At 37.8% G+C, this 22238-nt stretch overlaps 2 protein-coding genes across 3 annotated transcripts in view; one reads left to right on the top strand and one right to left on the bottom strand.

The window, feature by feature from the left end:
- MAPRE2 (microtubule associated protein RP/EB family member 2) overlaps nt 1-13885 on the top strand; it is a 193420-nt gene extending 179535 nt beyond the window's left edge. For both annotated transcript variants that reach the window (XM_051970232.1, XM_051970231.1), the window contains 2 exons: nt 1278-1436; nt 10343-13885. In XM_051970232.1, the coding sequence (XP_051826192.1) occupies nt 1278-1436; nt 10343-10414 (231 nt within the window). In that variant the 3' untranslated portion in view covers nt 10415-13885. The remainder of the gene's footprint in view (nt 1-1277; nt 1437-10342) is intronic.
- Nucleotides 13886-14866: 981 nt separating this feature from the next.
- The window catches only part of LOC127543895 (ethanolaminephosphotransferase 1-like), a 149646-nt gene continuing 142274 nt past the window's right edge, over nt 14867-22238 (bottom strand). The window contains exons 9-10 of the mRNA XM_051970230.1: nt 19774-19956; nt 14867-18165 (exon numbers count right to left, since the gene is read on the bottom strand). Coding sequence (XP_051826190.1) covers nt 18100-18165; nt 19774-19956 — 249 coding nt within the window. The 3' untranslated portion in view covers nt 14867-18099. The remainder of the gene's footprint in view (nt 18166-19773; nt 19957-22238) is intronic.

Here is a 22238-nt window from a genome sequence, read left to right as displayed (position 1 = left end):
CACTTCTTTTAGCGATGGGGAATCTTCACCTCCTGAAGTGGCTCATTCCACTTTGGGATAACTCCCTAAAAAGTCAGATTTTTGTTTTTGTTTACCTCCCTGTCAAGCCCTAGTTCCTCTTGATTTAATAATCTCAGGATTATAAGGACCCAGTGGGATAATATTTGTAAAGTGCTACCTGGCACATAGTAGGCACTTAATAAAATGCTTTTTAATCCCCTCTTCCCTTTCAAGGTATCCTCATATTAAACTTAATGGTTTCTAGTATTCTTGTCATCCTGGTCTTCTTCCTCTGGATTCATTACAGTTTGTTGGTTTCTTTCCTGATACATGGTCCTCAAGAATGAACATAATGTGTGTGACTAGTCACTGGTGTGAGTGTTAAGCATCTGAAAGTATTGGCAGGCTACGATTCAAATGGTTGTATGTGAGACGGCTTTTGTGGTACCGCAACTATATATGGGGGAGGAGACACTCACTCTGTCCTGCCAAACTTCCTTTTTCTAAATTCTCCCCATATTTAATCTCTCATCCATCCTAACTACTAGAAGCTTGGGATCCAAAGTATATCACACTGAGTTGACTGTGGCCGTGCCTTAGCCTTAGCCAATGGCCTTTGAAGGGTCTATGTGTATGTTTGTGTGTGGTTCCCATGGGATAAATGAAGACTTGGAATTCTGCTGTTTCCCTCCTTTCAGATTTAGTAGCCTTCAAAATAAACAATCCCCACTTCTGACCAATTTTCTCCTTCCTTTGATAATACCCATCTATGCTGAATGTTGTGGTGACATTTGGGGGAGAACAGGACGATTGTATAATCAGTGTTGCCTAAAGGGTTTCCACGATAAATCTGAGGCAGACACAGTCCATGCTGCCCCCACTTCCCCTTCTCAATCTTCCAGGACCAACTTACTGAGGCTGCTGTTTCAGTCCAAGACTGATTTGGAGATTTGAACAGATTTGGAGAAAGTGTTGTACCCTGGCCAGGGAAATTACTCTCCTCCCTAATAGAGTTTGTTGTTTAGGAAAGGCCATTCTCGTACTGGTTAATAAACAACCCATTGATTGAAGGGCATGGGTAGTAAACTATTGAAACTGGGCATCTTGGCAGGGACTTGGGCCCCAAACAAGAATCCTTTTGTTTCTCCCTTGTTACATAGCTTGGCCACTCTTCACTTACTGTTGTGTCTTTGCATGGCTTTGTGTCTCTTTGCATGTGTATAGTATGGTATTTTATTTCTTATGTTATATTTCTGGGTTCCCTTTCCCCCACCCAGGTACATTCGTTAAAACTTGCACTTGAAGGTGTGGAGAAGGAAAGAGATTTCTACTTTGGAAAGTTAAGAGAGATTGAGCTTCTCTGCCAAGAACATGGGCAAGAAAATGATGATCTCGTGCAGAGACTAATGGAAGTCCTATATGCTTCAGAAGAACATGTAAGTTTGGGGAAACTCTGGCTCACTTTTCTTTTTTAAATGAAAGTACCAAAGATTTAATTGACCTTTTCTTTTTTAAATGAAAGTACCAAAGATTTAATTGACTTGAAAGAATATCTTCTCATCATGAGGGTGAAATTTTTAAATCATCATCTTTATCATCAAAGATTTTTGAAATAGCATGTATGCATGGAAAGGAGATAGAGTATAAAGGTAGGTAGGGGGTGTTGATCTAAGAAGGTGAATTCATGCAGGTATGTTCCAAGTTTCAATACTGAATAGGAAGAAGTTGATTTTATACTGTCTGTATAAGACTGCCTACTTCTTAAGGAAAGAATACAAGGCTCAAAGTAAATGGGAGCACAAGTTTAAAAAAGCCCCCCCATTGTCTCCCCATCATGTTCTTCCAATCGTTTTCTTTCCCACCTCCTCCTCCTCACCTGCCTCAGTATCTGCTCCTCTTTCTCGGCTGTCTGTCTTGGTTACTTGCTGCCAAAGAAGAACAGCATTGTCTCCTGTAGTTTGGAAAATGCCTAGAGAAGGCCCCTTTGGGGGGACGCCCAGCCACCATCATATCTGCTCAGGACTACTTCTGCCGCTGGTGGGAGACCCGTAATGTGGCTCAGCCATGACAATGAAAAGCAGATGTGGGGAGCTGGAAAGGAACAGATTAAGAGCCCAAACTTGCTCCGCCTGAGACACAGGGGAAAGTGAAAACAAGAGGAGGATCAGCAGGAGAGAAGAACAAGTCATGGTGATTCCGCAAATGCCGGGCCCCAGACCTGTGTCCTGCCACCGAGCAGGGGCCCACAGGCACCTTACAGAGAATTGGAATTTGACGTTCATTTTTCAGTATGGAGGGACAGCATAGATAGCTAACATGTTGTGGTTTCAGAACAGCTTTTGAGACCATGTTGAGGTTGATTGTGGGCATGCCGTCTGTGTTAGCTTTGGTTTCTGCCTGACCGAGAAGCATGCACATGCTCTGAGGGCACTGTGGTTGGTTGCTATGTGTGTTGGTATTTTAATAGAATATAACTAGCCACCTATTTTATATTTTAATGTCTCTATCCAGTGGAAAACAGGCAAATGTTGACTCCATTCATGACTTGAAATCTCATTTTCTCTATGTAAATCTTCTCACATGCAAGAAAACTCTTTGGATAAAGTCCCCCAACTACAACTTTTAATTCTCCTCTTTTTTTTTTCTCTCCTATTAAATCTTCATTACTTGATTATTAGTCCATGTGATGTGGGAATCCCATTGAACTTTAATGCTTCTTGACAGGAAATGACTGCTCTGGGTAGACATTGGGCTAGTTTTAAAGATTCTTCTCAACTACTACAAAAAAGTGGGTGAATTTTATTTCTAGAGTCACCCCGAATGCCTTTGTACTCCTAGAGATGAGGCAGCATCACATAGTGGATGTGTAGCCCTTGGAGTCAAGATTTTGCTTCAGCCCCCATATTAGACAGTTATTAATTTTGTAACTTTGGACAATTCACTTAACTATTCTAGGCCTTGGTTCCTCAATCTGTAAAATGAGGATTTTAGACTAGATGGACCAATGTCCATTTTGATTCTACATTTCTGCTTTTATGATCCTAAGATATCTGTGACTAAACCCTACAGAGTATTGGGAGCTTTTGAATAATCACTCATCCCACATTCAATTCTTATTTATCCTTGCTAATGGGCTAAGGGTAGTACACATCAATCTCGTCTCCCGATAGTACCCACAGAAAGCTAAGTGCTTCCAGCAACCAGCACGCTGCCAGTACCTGCCATACAACTTAGCTCTAAATCTTGTCCCAAGGAAGGCTTCACATTTATGGACTCTTTTGGGAAAATTCCAATTTGCTACCAACCAGCACTGAAAAATAGAAACCAACTAGATGTCCTATCCATTAGATTACTGGATCAATAAAAATCCAATTTTTTTTTTTTTTTTGCTATAGCCAGGCTTATGTAGAAGTAGGTTTTCTGAATAGTGACTGAAAGGCCCTCCTGATTCCCCGAAAATGCTGCCCTTGCTCACTTAATGTCTCAGATTTATTCCTGCAGTTTATCAATGTCCTTTCCATTTAAAAGTGTAGATATGCCTGAGAGAATAAATGATGTAATCCTTAGCAATCTTTCCTTAATACAATAGGTTTATCAGATGTTTTCCTAACTTCAGATTTTGATCAAATGGGAAGGGATAGAAGAATGGAACATGAGTGAGGTATAGGGGGATACTGAGTACAGGAAAGGGCACATAATAGGGAGATGACAAAGAGCCTTGGGAAGTCCCATTCATGGGTGGAGCCAGACAGGACCTGCTTGGGATTATAGGTTGAATAGGCCCCTCTCTCACATAGTCGGGAAGCAGACATCCAGATTTCCTTAATTTGTCCCCTCCCTCATCCCCCCCAAAAGAGGGTAGTATAGTAGAACAAACATGAGATTTTTAATGCAAAGAGCTGGGTTTGTCTGAGACCCTGTTCTGCCATTTGACTGTAGCAGAGCCACCTACCTCTGAGCAAGTCCCTCCAATTCTTATGCTTTGTTTCCTCATCTTTAAAATGATGTGGCTGGACTAGACAGATGACCCCTTATCTTAGTTCCAAATTTTGAATGCTCTAGGTTCTACAAAATTGCAAACCATTTACAGCAAATCTTGAATAAATTTGTTTCTTGTTGCTTCTGCTCACTAACTAATTTGGAGGGCTACTCCCTTAAGAAGAACAGTTTCCAAATGAATTGTGACTCAGCCCTCTGCTTCATCCCACTCCCCTCCAATCCCCATCCAGTCACAGAGAGATTTTTTTTTCTGGTTGGCTGAGTTTTTGTTGTTGTTGTTGTTTTTGCTAAATTCATCTTTTCTGCAACCCCTGTTGCTTTTGAGTTCAGATTTAGTACTGCTAGTTAGGGGGAAAGGGGTGTGGGAGAGAGAAGAGGAGAGTATGTTATCATTGTACCTGTAATCTAAGGGTTTTCTTAAATATAAGAGTGAGAATTAGCTAGTGACAGTAACCAGGCAATAGGGATCTGGAAGAGAAAGAAAAGAGTGAGATTACTTTCTTTATGAAGAGAGGGGTGGGAGAGGAAGATGGGATATCTTAAAATGCCATTGCCAGCTGGATTTCTTTTTAGTTTCAGGATATATATAGCAGGACTACTCCCAATTTTAGTCCAGAGGGGATTCTTCAGGCACTATACTATGTTTTCCACAAAACGCAGACACTTTGATCCTGAATGTGCCAAGTGTCCTTATTTAGATAGAACAAGTCCCTCTGTGCTGACCTTTGGGCATTATGAAGGAAATGGTATGATTCCCAACCACAGCCCTTTTAGAGAGCTAGGAGAATTTCTAGGCTTAGAGTAAGTATTTCTGCTTCGATGCTTATCTTGTACTTTTTCTAAGATCTCACTGATGCCTCATGATGGCAAGGAAGCAACTCTGGGTTTTTGAAGGCTTGGTCAACCAAGCACAGTCCTTGGGTCAGGGAGATCTTCCCCATGTTGGAAAGCCTTTTGGAATGGATCATACAGTAACCTGTTTGTGTATCACACAAGACCAGCTTAGCTTGTTCCAGCGCCCCATCACAGAAGGCTACCCTGGTGGAATTGATGGAGTTTGATGAGAAAAGTTGTTAACCATGTCAACTCACAGATCGTAGTACACTCAATGCACTGCTGCATTACAAATCAGCAAAATCATGGACCATTATAGCATATGTTGTTAGAACATCCAGTCTGTCCTCTTTTTTTTTCTTCCTCCTCATTTCTTCCTTATTTCTTACTCTACTCCAAACCTCCCATTTTTTGGAAACCTCCATAAAGATACAGGGAATTCTGTGCATGTTTAATAAAATGTTGTTGACTGGGTTGAAGATATACTTAATACCTGAAATAGTTTTCTTTTTCCATATTATCAGTGACTTCAGATTTCTGTGCCAATTCTATAGATACTAAATTGTATTTTGAGCCAATGATACTTAATCCCAAAAGTTGCTTTGTCCAGCAGAGGCAGTTTTGTAGCAGCCAAAAGCAATCTATTTCAGTCTTCAATGACATATAGGTGTGCCCAATTAACTTAGAAAAAAGCAATAGTATTTTTTAAGTATTGATGATAATTCTGTGTATAATAATTTATATAGATCATGTTTATTATTATTTTAAGATTTTCTACGTGCTTTCCTCATAACAGTGCCTTGAAATAGTCACTACAAATATCCTCTCCATTTTACAAATGAGATAATTGAAGTTACTTGCCCAGAGTCACTCAGTAAGCCCATAATTAGCAGAGTCTGGATTCAAGTACAAATATTCATTCCAACAGAATATGTTGCCTCTGTGTATGTCAAGCCAGAAAGGATTCATTCCTCCTAGTGCAATGCTATTGAGAGAAAACAATTGCCTATCCTTTTCCCAGAATGTCCTTGAGATAATAAAGGTGATGACTCATTAACTGAAGAATTTAAGGCCAGTTCTGGTGTGCACTGTTCAGCTAAAGAGAATTATTGGAAAATATTAGAAGGATGGAGATAAGACAGCCTAAGTTTTGTTAACATTAAGAGTATCTGGATTCAATCAGTTAATCAACAAGCCATTGTTCCCAATGGGGGAGACTAGTATAAAAATAAGCGTACAAAGCACATTCAAAGCAAGTACTAGATAGGACTAGGGAGGAAAGCTGTGGTATGGGGGAGGAGACAAGGAAAAACCTCATGTATCAGATAGTCCATGGGCTGAATCTTAAAGGAAAGGCCCCAGTAAGATGGGAGAGTATTTCTGTTCATACAAGAGATGAGGGTTGACTATATAGATCTGGGATTCATCCGAAAAGAAATGAAGGAATTTTTTTCCCTTCTTATTGCCAAATCCTTCCTGGAATGACCAAGTTTGGAAGATATGGAGATCCAAATATTGCGTCTTGAATACATAGACTTGAGATGCAAATACTTTTCAAGATGCTGAAGGCTTCCTGTCTCTCTACCAAAAATAGATATCCTTATTCATTAGGGGGAAAAAAGTCATCAAATACATTGGGCATGATCTGGCATCTTCATGCTCCAATTCAAAATACTAAATTTCCAGGTCAAATGAGCATCTCTTTTATTATCCATATGTACTTTTCATTTAATGCTGAATTTGAGTCCCCTATGGAAGACTAACTAATCTGTCCACTGTTCCCTTGTGGAATTTTAATTGAGCTGTGATGCCTGTCTTTCCATATCAGACTGGAGTTGTTCTCATAGCTCTTCTGTCCTATCCTTTTTCCTCTGTCCCATCAGTATGCACAGAGCTAGGACTCCTGTCATAGCCTGGGGCCCCTTGTCCCCCATCTCTTCCAGATGAAGGCCAATGGAATGAATCTTCAGGGAGTAGTAGGAGCCCCACTTTATGCACGCTTATGTATGCTATGGTTAAGGAAACTGAATTTCCCACATGATTTTTTCCCTCTTCAGACAATACCTGAGAATAAAAAGCTGCTATCAGAATCTTTCTCAAAACCTTGGCAGATGGCTGTATCTGATCTGCAGTTAGGTTCTATGTTATTGTTGCATGTATCCTATATTCTGTTTTGGTTCTCCCTGCCTCTCAGCTCTATCTGGTTATTAAGTTCTTTATTCTTTTGTAAGGGAAGAGGAAAAAATGTTTCTGTGATCATAAAATAGAAATGTGTGGGCCAAGATCTCAGAGTTGTGCTTTATAACACATCCTTCTCTGAGTTATAGATGCTGTCCTCCAGACTCTCAGAGCCTCCACATCAAGCCTTGACAGTTTTTTAGTAGTATGGGGGGATTTGTTGCTTTTGCCAATAACCTCTAATAAAAGTTGTCTGGGGACAGCAGCTTTTGCAGCAGATGTATTGTATCACATATGTGTTGCACTTTGAACAGGAATTCTGCAATCTTGTATAAAGTCATCCTCACAGCTGCATAACTTTTCCGTAAAATCCCTTCCCATCAGCTCTTCTCTTAAGTAGCTTGTGACATATCAGTTTGAAGTGTATAGAAACATAAGTGAGAGAACCTTCAGACAAAATTACCTAGGTTGCCCAATGTATGGAACACCAGACCTGAATTTAAATCTCTTAGCCCATATTCTACTCTTATCCATTAAACAAGCTAAAATAATTTAAATATAAGCCAATTATGAAATAATTAAGTAACTCAGATGATGCAATATACTAACATATAATTGTTATTGAGGAATTGACATACACATTAAAACAATTAACATTATTGTCTGAGCTTATGGGACTATGTACATGTATGTCTGGGAGATCAGTGTGTGTATGTGTGTGTGTATGCATGTATGATTTTGTATGTGCATGTATAAGTAATAGTTATAGCTACTGAGAGGGTATAGTGGATAGAGCACTAGACTCAGAAAGACTCAGATTCAAATTCTACCTCAGACATTTAAAAACTATATGATCTTCAGCAAGCCATTTAAACATGAGGTGCTTCAGGCAATTCCCTTGGTCTTGTCTGCAAAGTGATATATGTTTGCTTCTTGGCAGAGACAATTTCTATGCTGGAAAGTTTCTTAAGCTGATGAAATCACAGATCTTTTATATATTCCCAAATTCTTCTACTAAGGAAAAAAAAGTATGATCTGATCTTTTCCATTAACAGTCTTGATTATCCACATTTTGGATTAACTATGATTTATTCCTTCCCAGTTTATTCCCTACAGTGAGAAGAAATTGGGTCCATCCATCCCAGGTTGGGGAGGGAAAGGATAATAAAGATATTTGAATGTATATAAATGTAGAGATCTATATAAATGTATTTGTGTGAACAGATTCTTAAGGCAATATTCCCCTTCCCCAGGACAATAAGAGTAAGGACATATACTATTTTGGATTAACCATACATTCTTCTCCAGTTAACCCAATAGTCATGTAACTTAATTTTCACTTTTTGAGATAGGACAAATAAGAATTTTGGGAGTTAGGCTAGATGTTTCCTGGAAATAGCATTCTGATGTCATTTTTAAAAATAATTATTAAGTCTATTAAGCTAATTTCTGAAATAATTTTGATGTAATTTGTTGTCACTAATTAACATTTTTCAATGTAAACTTTGGAGGGAGTTTGTTAACACCCGTCTGGAACTTAACCTAGTAACCTCACCATTTTGAAGGGGGCTGCATTTTGAGCCAATGTACTAAAACTCATCTCCTCATTTCAGAAGAGAGAACTTTACTAACAACCTACTTACCATTATTTTTATACAGTTCTAGAAAGTTTGGTTATTATTTAAGTGAGAATACAATACAAGCAATAAATTAAAAGATGAGAAATGGTTGTGAGCAGGAACAATGGCAGCCATAAAGAAGTGACTCTTAAGTAGCCTGATAGAAACAGAACAGATCAAAAAAATCTTTTAAAAGTTCACAGAAGAACCCAGAAAGCACAGGTATCTGGGAGTGCTTAGGGGAGAGGTTAGTTGGCTATCTACTCAAAAAGAAATCCACTATTTTTTGCTCAAACACAGAACCTGTTTCCAGGCCTTCTGAGTAGGCCTTATCATGTCACTCTTCTGCTCAAAAACCTCAAGTGGCTCCTCATTATCTGTCTAATAAAGTAAAATTGTTTATGTTGATATTTATGACCCTTACCATCTGGCTACAACCTTTCCAGTCTTATTTCATACTGTTTCCTGTTATGTGCTCTAAATTATAGTCAAACCAACTTCCTTGCCATTCCACGCCCATTTTTTTTTAACCTTCTTTAAACTGTTATCCCTATGCCTGGAATGGATTCCTTGCCTGCTACCATCTCAATTTGTTAAAATCCTTCCCTTATTTCAAAATTCAAAACAATTAGAATATTGTTGGCAGAGCCCTCTAGGTGCCCGGCACAGAGAAGGTATTTAATAAATGGTTGCCTATAGACTGGCCCAATTTGGATGCCCTTAATCTTGCCTATGGAAGGGAGCGTTTCTCCTTGCAGCGTCCCTGAGCATTGCGGACCTCCCTTCGTACTGGCCACGTTCTGCTCCCTTTTATATGCTGCATCTTGTATAGCTTATGTTACTCTCTCTGACTGTAAGGTTGTGGTGGGAGCAGAAGATCCCAGACTTAGAGTTGGGATGAACCTAAAGACCTTCTAATCTATGAAAATAGTCCACATGATGGGCTTTGGTCAAGGTCTCACAGAAAATGGCAAGGCTGGTATTGGAACCGAGGTCCTCAGACTCCAGAGCTTTTGTGAATACCTTTGTGTCCTTGGGACCTTGGTAAAAAGAGTCTTGGATTCCTCTGTATGAAAGAAATGAAGGGATATTTAGGTACTGTCCTATTCTAGGGCCGCTGCTGATCAGGCCATATCTGGACTGACTCACTGTTTTTTTTTTCTTTGCCAAAAGGTAGGTTTATTTAGGAGCAGAGGTTATAGACAAAATGAAGAGGTGAAATAGGCACCAGGAGTGGCAAATATGAAGTTAATTTGGAGAGCAATAGGGTTGCCAAAGAAAGGAGTTTGGAAGACTCTATTAACAGAATATGCCATGAGTGTGCCATTGACTGGCATCCTAAATCCATATAGGAGTTTAGTAGTTTTATTTATTTTCATATATATATAGATGTTTATGTATATATGTATAGGTATATTTTTAAATATCTATGTATATATTTACATGTTACATATATTCATAGATATATAAAATCAGAGTTAACTATAGTAAGGAGAACTGACTTACATTATTCTTAAACTTAAGTCTCTACTGTATATATAATGAGAAGGATTATTTCATTATGAATTGGAGGGAGTCAAGGAAGTACAGAAATGCCTGAACCCAGTCCATCTTCAGAGCAGAGTCAGGCTGCCCATGTCCCTCTGGGGAAGTATAAGGACTTAAGTAACAGCAAAAGCTTTTCTGATGAAGGTTTTCTGCCTGGTTTGCAGGAGAGCCACACGGAGGAGCAGGAAGCAGAAGAGCAAGTTCACGAGCAGCCTCAGCAGCAGGAAGAATACTGACCCGTCTTCACATCTCTTGACACTTTTCATTTTGTTGTGGGAACTTTTCTTCTGGAGAATTGGAACATGTGTGGCCTCCAACACGAAAGAAACCCATTGCTCTCCATCTGCCATTACCACGGACATACTGCAGTGAGTGCCAGCCAAACCACTGCGATCTCTGCTCGTTACTTTGCCAAGTTGCATTAGCAAAAGTCTACTCTCTGGCCGTCCACCTGAGAGATTATAGGGTCACATTCTTTCAACTTCACCACTTGGCTGCTTGAGATGGGTTCTGTCCTTTTCTTTCAAAAAGAATCTCCCCTTCTCCCAACTTTTGTCTTAGTATGATACCGTTGTAATTTGATATATGGTATTTATATTGGCATCTTATGGCAAAATGTTACTAGATGTCACACACGTTTGTGGTGCTTTGATGTTTGCAAGTCTGTCTGCTTTTAAGCATAAATTTGGTCAAATGATGAATTGGAACAAAGGGAAAAGAAATCATTGAGAGCGAAGCCATAATGATAACGGCATATTTTCCTGGGTGAGGGACGGGAAGGCTCGTGCCACTACAAATTACTTTATCTCTCTCTTCACAAAACTAAAGACAAAACAATGGTTTCAAAGGACTGAAAGTCCTTTCAGTATTTTTACACATCAGCATGTTAGACAACCACACAGTATGTTATTATTTTTGGAAGATCTGAATCCACTTAAGCGAGAAAAAAAAAAAAGAGAAACATCTCAGTTTTCCTTATTTTGCTCCCTTCTGCCCCTCCCTTCCTCCTTCCCCTGCCACCAGAGGTTTTCATGGTCTTTTCTTTCTCAGGGTCCTATTTGGTGGATAAATAGATAGGTAGGTAGATAGATAGAGTTACATACATGCATATTCCCCAAGATGCTGCTGCTCAGTATCTTCAGACCAAAAGGGTTTTGGGTATGTAGGTTAGTCAGAGTGACCCTACTGCCTTCTGTCCCCTCCATCCCTGTCCTTAAGGTAGTTAGTGTGGATTTCAGTGCCTCTCTTCCGTCATTCAACCTAGAGGAAGAGAGAAGCCTGCCTAAGGTTGATTGGCTGCCAGCTGGCTCCAGAACTAATGGCAATTCTTAACGAAGAATAAGTTCTTCTAAAGGAATTCCAATAAGGAAGGGGTTGCAGCTAGCTGTGTTTTACAAATGCTGTGCACCCCGTGACAGGAAATTTTACCTGAAATTGAAGTGATGCTCTGATTAGTGGAAGCACAACCTCTAAAGCCCCTTCCAGCTCTAAATCTATGATCCTCTGACCTCCGAGAGAGACATTTCTGCAGTCTGCTGTAGGATCTGTTGCCAAGTCATATGGCAGAAAGATCCATGACTCCCAATAGCATTTGGAATATGGAATTTTTCCGCTTAATAGGGCCCTTCTTGTTGTTGACCTTTGCTAAACAGTGACAATTTATAAACAAATATAGCAGATATTAATGTATTAAAAGCATTCCTTATTTTTAACTAAAATTTGCACATTCTATTAGTCTCTTTCTGAACTTTCATCGTCTATTTTTTTTCTTTTCTCATTTGCAGTTGGTGTTCCTTCTTGGTTCATTTTGCTTGATTTCCAATTTTTGATTTATTTTCACTGGTTATTTGATTTAGCAGGTGCAACAAAAGCAAGAAACAAGTTCCCCTTCCACCCAAACCCATACTCCCCACTTAACTAAACAGCTAAAATAAACTTCTGAATGATCTATTTTAAAGTTTTGAATTTATTTACTAATTGATTAAATTCCAGTTCTAAATTCACATAAGAGCTGAAGGTTTTTACCAATAAAAATCTTCTGCTCCATATAAATCTTTTGCAGCAAAGTGGTGTTAATTATTAAGTTAAATGTCCAGAAGGATGCTTGTACTTTGAAGTTTTGCTCTATATCCAGTATATACAATTCACTGTGGGGGAAAATAGACATACATTTTATGGGATGTTTCCCTTTCTTCTCTCCATTGCTTTCTCTTTACAGCACACAGCATAGTAGCTCACCCCTCTAAGGCTAGATGGGTTTTCTAGCCTGCCTCTCAGCATTGACATCCTCTCCCACCTGTAACAAGTAGTGGTAGTGCTATAAGTCTCCCACCTAACTTTGTTAGCTTCATTTCTAAAGCTTTGTTTAGTCACTGAATTTCCTCAACCTAAAAGACAGCTATGTATGTGCACAAGGAAATATATGAAAGGAAATTTTCTTCCAAGAGACACAATAAACAGTCTTATGGTCCAGGATAGACAGGTAAATGGACAGACTCTCCTTTTTTTGTCATCATAGACCACAACGACTCTTAATGGAAGTATGAGCATGAGTTCCTGACATCAGCAGCAATCCCGATGCCAGGGCATTCATTCCCCAAATTACCATCCCTTTTTTAGACAACATCTAGGTTCAGAAGTCTCTCTTCCAGGACCCATTATGTGTTTTATTGAATAATTTCCATATGTTCCATTGATGACAATGCCTGAGACCACCCCATTCCCACCATCTTCACAGCTGAAAAATATGGGTCAGACACACTTTCCTGTCCTGTAGACTTGGTTGCTCCATCCACATTTGATACATCTTTCCAAAATTCCCACAACTTTGGTTATTTGATCAAATTGTTTTTCATTCATTTACAGAACAAAATCTTCCTCTTTCAAGTTTCTTGACACCATTAAATTGAGCTGTACCTTAGATGAAGCAGCCCCTTTATAAATTGTTGATCTTCTCATGTTATTTCTCAGTTAATCACCTTCTGCAGGAGCTATCTGAACTATCTATGGAGGAAACAGAGCTGGGTCCCTTTCCAGATCTTTCTCACTGAATAGTGAAAGCTGTGTTTCTCACCTCAAGCATCCTACAGTACTTCTTCCTCCTTAGACCACTGATGGCAATGACTGACACTGCTGCACTGAGCAGCACCCCCTTGATGAATGTCTTTCCTTCTCTCATTCATATAAATCCATATAAATAAATCTGTCCACCCCTCTCATTCACCTATCAGGCTGATTATAGCACTTTCACCGCACATGTCAGGCAGGAAGTGATTGACGTAGAGGGCAAGGTGAAAACCCAGTCTTTTTCTAAGCAGAAACAAACAAAAACACCCCAGGTGACTCGAGAGAAGTAAACTCCAGAAGGGAAACAAGGCCTCCTCTTCCCTCCCTGGTGAGTATTCCTGTTATTCCGTTATGGTTTAATATGCATTCGTAATTACTTTTAATAAATAGTATACCATAAAGCTTTTGTTATAGATTAAATGTAAACTGAAAGGAATGTAAACATATGTATTGTTAATTATAAATAGATAAGTAATGGCATAATAGATGAAAAAGGCTTATTCAGATGTATCACACTCATTTTACTTTACCCACCAACTGTCGCATGATAGAGTAGATTTTTTTGTCTCTGAATATGTGAATAACTTGACTTGCGTTTATCTTTTTACATATTTAATAAAAAAAATATATGTTAAAATCTTCATAGATCTATAGACTATTGAAATTTTTACTGTCAACATGAGCATGTGGATATGTATAGGTTGTACACATATGGGTTTACATGCATTATTTGAGGTTTTTTTAAGTGCCAAATGTTTTAGCAAGAGGTGTAGGCTCCATATTTTAGTACCATATATAGCAGCCTTGTTAGGCATCTGTATTACATAGAAAAAAATTAATGAAAATATAAAAAGAATTCTCTTGAGAAATAGTTCCACTTGCAAAGAACTGAAATTCCAGCAGCAATTGTGATTCACTGAGGTAAAAAACTAGATAATCCTGGGGAAGATGGGATCAAGGGAAAGACCACAGGATGGTCCCAAGTTGAGCTCTGTGGCAAAAAGGTGAGGAGGATTCTGGCCAAAACATTTAAAACATCTCAATAGCTTTTTGAAAAGGGATTTTTTTTCCCTTCCCAAACCAGCTCTTCCTATTACTGTCCATGGCAAAAAGTATGATGATTTGTAAACAGATGTGTAAGATTTAAAACAAACAATAAGTAAGGAAAAAAGTTCATTAAAACCCAATCCACAGAAGTCCCATAAAAAAGTACAGTATTCATTTGTAGGGAAATCACTTTCCACCCAATGGTTTGCAAAGAATAGAAGTATTATGGATGAACGCTTTTGCTTCCAGAAGGAAAAATAATCTCCATACTGTTTTCAAGCACCACCTAGAGGTCAATTTAGTTTCCATACTAGGCTATTACCCAATCTGACTGAACTTTTTTTTTTTAATTTATTTAACTTATTATTCACTTATCAAAGAGAAGAGGAGGATGAAGGGAAAATGAAGGACAGAAATGCAAAGATGAACATAATCCTATTGCATAATTCAGCTTTCCCTTGGGTACACTCCTGACATAGGTCTATAAGCCAATAACCATATGGCAAAGTCCTCCTGCTAAAAGTAAATGCTTACTCCTTTTGACCTTAAATATATTATAAAAGAAAAAAAAAATCTTTAAAATTCTGGGCGTCCATAGTTTATTTACAAGGAATTCATTACACATTGCTCAAAAGTCCCTTGTCATTCAGACATACTGTGAATAAAATTGAACCTGTGATTCTCTCAAAATAATCCATTTGCTCTCCTTGCCGGTATAGGAACAGGACTCTGAATCACATAGACATATAAATCTTACTGAATTCTGTCATATTCCCAGTCTAACAGTTTAAAAACTCACAAAATCATAGAACATTATTTGAAAACCAAAATTATTAGATTTTTTTAATTATTAAGACTGATGGAATTACTGTAGACTTACAAATCTTCATTCTCAGTGCAAACAGAACAGTATTAAATATAATCTGCTTCCTAGAAGGAATCTCAAATCATTCATTCACTCAGCAAATATTTGAGTTCCTACTGTGCTAGGTGCTGAAATCAAAACTTCCCAATGGACATTTAACCACTCAACTCCTCTATCACCAGACTTAATATTTTACCTAGCTGGGAACTATAAAATACATTCCCTTCTCAGTGGGAGAGGTTAAAAGCAATGGATCTTCTTGTGTTCAAAAAAAAAAAAGGAAAAATCTGGTAAATATATTGGACTCTGGAGGACCATAAGAATGACAGGAAGCTTTTAGATCACAGACTTGCATCACAGTCAGACAAATATAAATCCCTCAATTGGGTAAATGAGCATGTGTAGTTTGAATTTGTATTATAGCAAAGTGCAATGATGTGTTAATGTACCTCTGAATTTAACCATATTATTATCCCCAAAAGAAAACAGAATCTGAGAATCTCTCAGTTGAGAGGAGCTCATCTGTCTTCTATTACAACCCTTACCTGAACAAGAGTATCTGTAACACAACTTAGAAGATTAAAAATTTCCAAGCAGGCACAGAACATTACACTTACAGAGATCCCTAATCGTTAGAGAATTTTTCCTTACCACTAATAGAAATTGGTCGCTTTGCAATGTCCATTCATTCCTAGACTTGGTGTCAGGAAGTATTGGATTCAAATTCCATCTTATACATTTACTAGCTCTGTGACCCCATGCAACTCATTTAACTTCACTGGCCCTCACATGCTTCCTCTATAAAATGAGAGAATTGATGAGTTCATCAATCATTCTGTCAGGTTCTTCAGTTTTAAATTTATGATTCCATTGTTCCAGTACAACAAAACATGTAGGCATTGCGCTGTGTCGTAAAATTCCATTCATTTTTTCTTGATGTTAACATAATTTCTCCAATTCATTAGCTATAACTAATAAGATAAATTATAAAACTAATATACAATAAAACTAAAAAAATAATTATCAAAGATTCCTTTGACTCATTTTCCAGGATATATTCAAAATTCTGACAATTTAATATTTAGAAGTGATAAAATGTTAGAGTAAGATTTAATTCCTATAAATGTGTTATACTTTAATTTTATATAATCATATAGTCAAAAATTATTTGCTTAAAACACTTCTATTCCAATATCCTGGTTATACAAATAGAATATGATTTCTCTAGCATCTCACAGGACTGTTTCACTGGCTTGATGCATTTCTCAGAAATGAAGTATAGGAAATTTAAGCTTGAATATTCATTTAGGAAAAGAACCTAATCAATCATGCCTACATAGACATCCATTTTCACAATATCTGGTCAATATTCAAGCCATCAGAAGAAAGCACATTTTCCATTCAATGTGAGAGTGACTTTGGAATTATTGTTTTGTACTCCCCTGATGCTTTCTTTCCATATACCAAATCCTTAACTGAAAATATTCTCACTGTAAACACTAAACGATATAACATGTAAACTAGAAAATTACAGATCAATTAATCTATTCATTCACAGGATACCGAAAAACATTTTCACTTCAGTGCGTGCATTTATTGTTGTATCTTTGTTAGAGATGAAAACAATTACCCTTTAAGACCAAAGGTTTACTAGGCACAGAGTGAATGAATATATTTGCCTCAAAGGTGAATAAATTCATGTCAACAATAGCTCAAAAAAAAAAAAAAAGACCCCATAGCAGCATTCATTCAGAGAATTTGTGTTACAACCTCTTCTCTATTCACAAGGGTGGAAGTTATTTTTGTACATGAATAAATTCCTAATGGTCATATATATACTGTTGACTCCATGGAAACATTTTTATAAAGTGTAATTCTTAACTTGGAACATACATCATTATGTAAACCATCAACTATTTGGGAGAAGCCCTAAGCATGGGTTTTGTGGATAAAATTTATACTAACCCAGTTTATATAGACCTTAAAAATAGTACTTAGGACCACACAGCTCTGCATCAAAGCATGACACTTGGAGATAATTTCACTTTGCTCCTAAGGAATATAATGATTGTCCTAATCTAATATGCTCCATTGTGAATCTGTTCCAGATAGTTTTATTGGTTTTAATTCCCCTAAGGGTTCTTTGCTACAGTGTAATGACTCTCCCTATTTCCATGTAGCTATGCCTAAAAACGATAACATGTATGGAAAATACTTGGCTAACTTTAAAGGGCTCTTACAATGTCAGCTGCTATTCTGTCTTTATTCTATGATAAAACAATAAATTTTGGGACTTTATCTGCAGTTCTCCATTAAGTACCTGCCAAACAAAGCATGTGGTTTTGCTTTTAGGCTTAAGCTTATCAGAGGGTACTGAAAATATCAAATTGGGGTTCCTGAGCAACTTAATTAACAAAAGTTACTTCCTGCAGTCCACTATGATCATCAGCTCCATGATTCTTTACTGTAGCTTTTGCCCAAACTTGCAGATGGGAGGAGGAGGTACAGAAGGGGATGCCTCCTGCCTTTTAAGGTATTCCAGGTATCCTGCAACATCCGGGACATTCATTCTGTTTTCACAACAGTCCAGCGAGGGAGCTAACAGAAGGACCCATATGCTCATTTGCCAGCTTCCTCTGAGTTTTAGCAGAGAACCATACCCTCCATGCTGGTTAGAATACTTTGCCCTTCTGAATGTGAGTCAGGGATTGGAGAGATGTAGATGTGGGAGTATGATGGCAAAGGGCTAAGAAGACTCTTTCTGTGAATAGCTATATTTGAGACACAAGAGAAGCACACCACTTTAAATATGGATTCCATTATATTCATTAAGGTGTATGAAGATGCTTTGGTCATTCAGGTACACTGAGTATCAATGTTCCTAGGAAGAATGTGATCCGGGAACATCAGGACAAATCTTGACTGTTCTTTGACAGCAAATATTTATTCCTGGGCACGTTTCTTCATGGAAAAGATGTGAATGTTCAAGTGTTGACTTAATTGTCTCCCCTAGAAGATGTAAAAAGAAATGGGGGAAAAAAGAGAAAAAGAAAATATCATTTGATTTCCTTTTCTAGCTATAGAAAAAAGACTTTCTCAGAGGCAGTATATATAGTGCATTTGGAGACAAGGGACCTTGTCCACATTTTGGCTTTGCTATTAACTTGTAAGGTAAGTTCATCTCTGGACATCAGTTTCCTCATCTGTAAACTCAGAGGGTTGAACTTTGAGGTCCCCTCTAGTTCAAGATCTATGATTCTGTCTAATCATTTTGTTTCACACTGAAGTTTTCTATCATTGCTCCCGAGGCAATATAAAAATAGTCCTGTTACCTATACAAAGAGATGAAGAACAGGTCAGTACCTAGTTTTGTACACTAATGGCTTTATGTGGAGAGAAGATCTTAATTTTCATTTGGGATTTGTTTGTGTGACTTGTGCTCATATATTTCAACATGTGGACATAAGGAATCGCATGGTATAGTGTGGGTGGAACACAGGATCTGGAGGCAGGAAACTCATCCTTTGCTATGTGAAATTATGTGAAACAGATAATGTGACCTCTGGGGTCCATCTACAGGAGGCAGGGTTTGGACTCAATAGTCTCTAAGGTTCCTTCGAGTTCAAAATTTTTCAGTCTATGATCACTGTTAGGCATTCACATAAATAACATTTTAAACGGTCATATGAAATTTTATGAATTGTACTCTTAATTTTTAGGTTACCTTGAGCAATATTTGCTCATTTGCCCATTAAGTATGAAATTCTTAAAGCAGTGACCATCTTTTGCCTCTTTTTATACTTCACACAGTTCATGGAACACAATAAGTACTTAATATTTTTGATTAATTGGGAAACTTGATTTTTCTTTTATTTTTTTAAACTTTAAAATTTTTTTTGACTATTGATATTTTGTCTTCATTTTTTCTCTGAAGATCTTAATCAGACTTATAAATAACTGCCTTTATTATGTATAAATGAGCTTTCTCTAGGATGAATGAGATTTATGTCCTAAATAATTCACATGTTAAAAGGAGTTAATTCAAGAAATCTTTTCAAATCCATTAGTCAGTTAATAACATATCACACACTATGGCACATGTGTGTGCTCACAAATATATTTAATAATATTTATGTAGCATTTCAAGGTTTGCAAAGCACTTTACATAAAGCTTCTCTTTTGAGATGGGTATAATTGCCCTGATAAGTAGAGCCTAGGATGAGCCAAATTTTAAAACTGAACCCATGACGGTCAGTATACTTATTAAGTATGTTTGGCAATATTTTAACTTAGGTAATCCTAATTAGTGTCTGCTTTACCATCAAACTGATTCATAAGAGACAGAGAGAGTTTAGGGTATTGAGATGAAGTCTAGAAACTAGCAATGGGAGAGGGAAGAAAGGCAGAATAAACTACAATCTCTTCTTTCTCTCTTCTCTTCCCCATTCTTCTGCAAACTGCAAAATGGAGACAGTAGAGGGCAAATAGCAGCAGTTTAAAAAAGGGGGGAAGGAGCTAGATGCAACAGGTTCAGCATTCTAGCTATCTAGCTGCCTCCTTTATCACTTTTAATTTATTATTCCAAGGAAAGAAAACAAACAAACAAAAGATATTTACCACACACACTCCGTAGTGTACATGAGCCACTGTGGCTAATGCAGTGAAAGCCTTGAACACAGATTCCTCCAGTCTCCCAAGAAGTCCTGTCACTGCTGCAAAGACCACCAAGGCCAATGGAAACAAGAGGTAGTGGAATGATTCAGATCTGGTGTTGCTCATTTGACAGACAATCACTCTACACTGTTGAAATAAGAGAAAACAATCCCATTTTAAAGTTAAATGGGGGACCCAAAGTTGTCTAAAGGAAGCATGTTAAAAGTTAATATTATCTATTAGGTTTTCTGTTTTTCTTGCCCAATTCTCTCCTAGGCTCTGTATTTCTGAGGACTAGAAATTCTGAACTAGTTCCACTAGATTAATGGGAAATGTCCTTTTTCCTTTCATATTTGTAGAAATGAAGGAATACAAATATACACACATAAAGCACACGTTAAGGTGCTTTAGTGGAAAGAATGGATTTCATTGTTTCCCCTTTTCTCTTTCTAAACAGTCTTCTCCCTCCCTTTTAGATTTATTTTTGAAATTTTGCTCCTATTCCTGTTTATTCAGACTTCTCAAAAGCACAGTAATAAGCTTCTGGCTTAGTGCTAATACAGAAAAGGTCTGTCAAGATAATATTTCAAAAATGACTATCCGATTCAGTCTATTGTTCTCATTTTTCAGTCATTTCAATGCTGTCCGATTCTTTGTGACACTATTTGGGATTTTCTTGGCAAAGCTACTGTGGTGGTTTACCATTTTCTTCTCCAGCTCATTTTACAGATGAGGAAACTGAAGCAAACAAAGTTAACTGACTTGCCCAGGATTACACAGCTTTTAGGTCTCTGAGGCCAGATTTAAATCCAGGAATATGAGATTTCCTAACTTCTGACCCATCACTCTATCTATTCACTATTCCACTTACTAGTACTACTAACCCTAACCCTATATACTCAAGGGTAAGGGAGCTATGTAGCTGAAGCACAGTGCCTGTGGTGATCAAATGGAGCTAATTTTCTGAAAGAAGTCCCAGATCACAAAATAGATCAATATTAAGCCTACCTGTAGCTTTAAAAAGATGCAAGCCATTAATAACTGTAAGCTTTTGAACTTGTAGGAAACAAGGGCCAAATGATACAACCTACTTTCATTTTTTGACTCCATAATAAAAATTTTAACATTTAACTTGAAATATCAAATAAAATCTTATCAATTTAGAATAGAAAGTCTAATAGTCTAATCCCTTCGTTTTACAGATGTGGAAACTGAGTCACAAGAAGATTAAATTACTTGTGCCTTCTCCCTCCACTCAGCTAGGGGAGAGGACTATGCTTGGGTAGATGTAATCTGGGGGTGCTCTCTCTCCAATGAGATAGTAACCAGGGAAGCCAGCAGCTTTTGAAACATACTAACTTGGCGTCTTCCCACCAAATGCTAGTTATATAAAACACCATCACAAGTGGTGAATAGTGAGTAAACCCATTTATTCAAGCAATAAGTGAACAAAAATTGAGAAGTTATATAGATTAGAATATACTAGAAATACACAAAAAAATGAATGAATGAATTCTTTATATTGGTGGGAAAAGCTCCAATCTTACCCAAAGGGAAACTCTAGTCTCTGGAAAGCCAAGCTAGAAATCAGGTTGATGTAAAAGACCTAACTTCACCTTCATCTTTGCCTTTCAAAAATCTACCTCTATCTCTCAAGCCATGAAGAATGCCTTTTCTCCAATCTGGAATCCCATTCCCCACACAGCATGCAACACAGGCCTGCTGCCCCTTCTCCACCCATTCTGACAAACGGTAGCAAAATGGTACAATGGAAGGTACAATAGAATATAATCCTCTGAGTTCAAATAATAACCCTGGTGGATGACCTTGGTTATCCTAGTCTTTTTCAGCCTTCTTCCCTCTTCTCTAAAAAGGAAAGAGTTGGACTGGATGGATTGTAGGGTTTTAATTCCACTCTAAATCTATGATCCTAGGATCATATAGGTGATAAGAAACAAGAGTGGTTACTTGAAGGCAGTTTTTTGATTCTAGATTCAGTGCTCACTCCACTATCGCACTGCTTCCTTCCAAAGCAAAGCTCTTTCCTCATGAACAACCTTGCATTAATATTTCTTAAAAGATCTGGGTATAATGGTCCATGCTTCTAAACCCTGCTACAGGGGAGCTTGAAGCTGGTGGATCAATTGAGTTGATTTTACAGTTGATTGGCTTTTTGCACTGAATCTAGTACCAATATGGTGAATCTAGGATCCACCAGGCTGTCTAAGAAAAGGCAAATCACCCTAGTTTGGAAAGCAGGCAAGTCTGTGTTCCCATGTTGATCAGGGAGGGTGATCAGGTCCATGAGTGGCCACTGCCCTGGAAGCCTGGATGAGAGAACTAGGAGACCCAGTTTCAGAAGGGGAAGGAATGAAGGTACTTCCAGATAACATCATTCTGGGCTTTGGCTTCCAGAATGGCTTATGTAG

This window comes from Antechinus flavipes, chromosome 1 (assembly GCF_016432865.1).
Source record: "Antechinus flavipes isolate AdamAnt ecotype Samford, QLD, Australia chromosome 1, AdamAnt_v2, whole genome shotgun sequence".
In the NCBI taxonomy this organism is placed as follows: Eukaryota; Metazoa; Chordata; class Mammalia; order Dasyuromorphia; family Dasyuridae; genus Antechinus; species Antechinus flavipes.
Note: the sequence above shows the minus strand (reverse complement) of the source record. Positions and strands in the feature narration are given on the sequence as shown.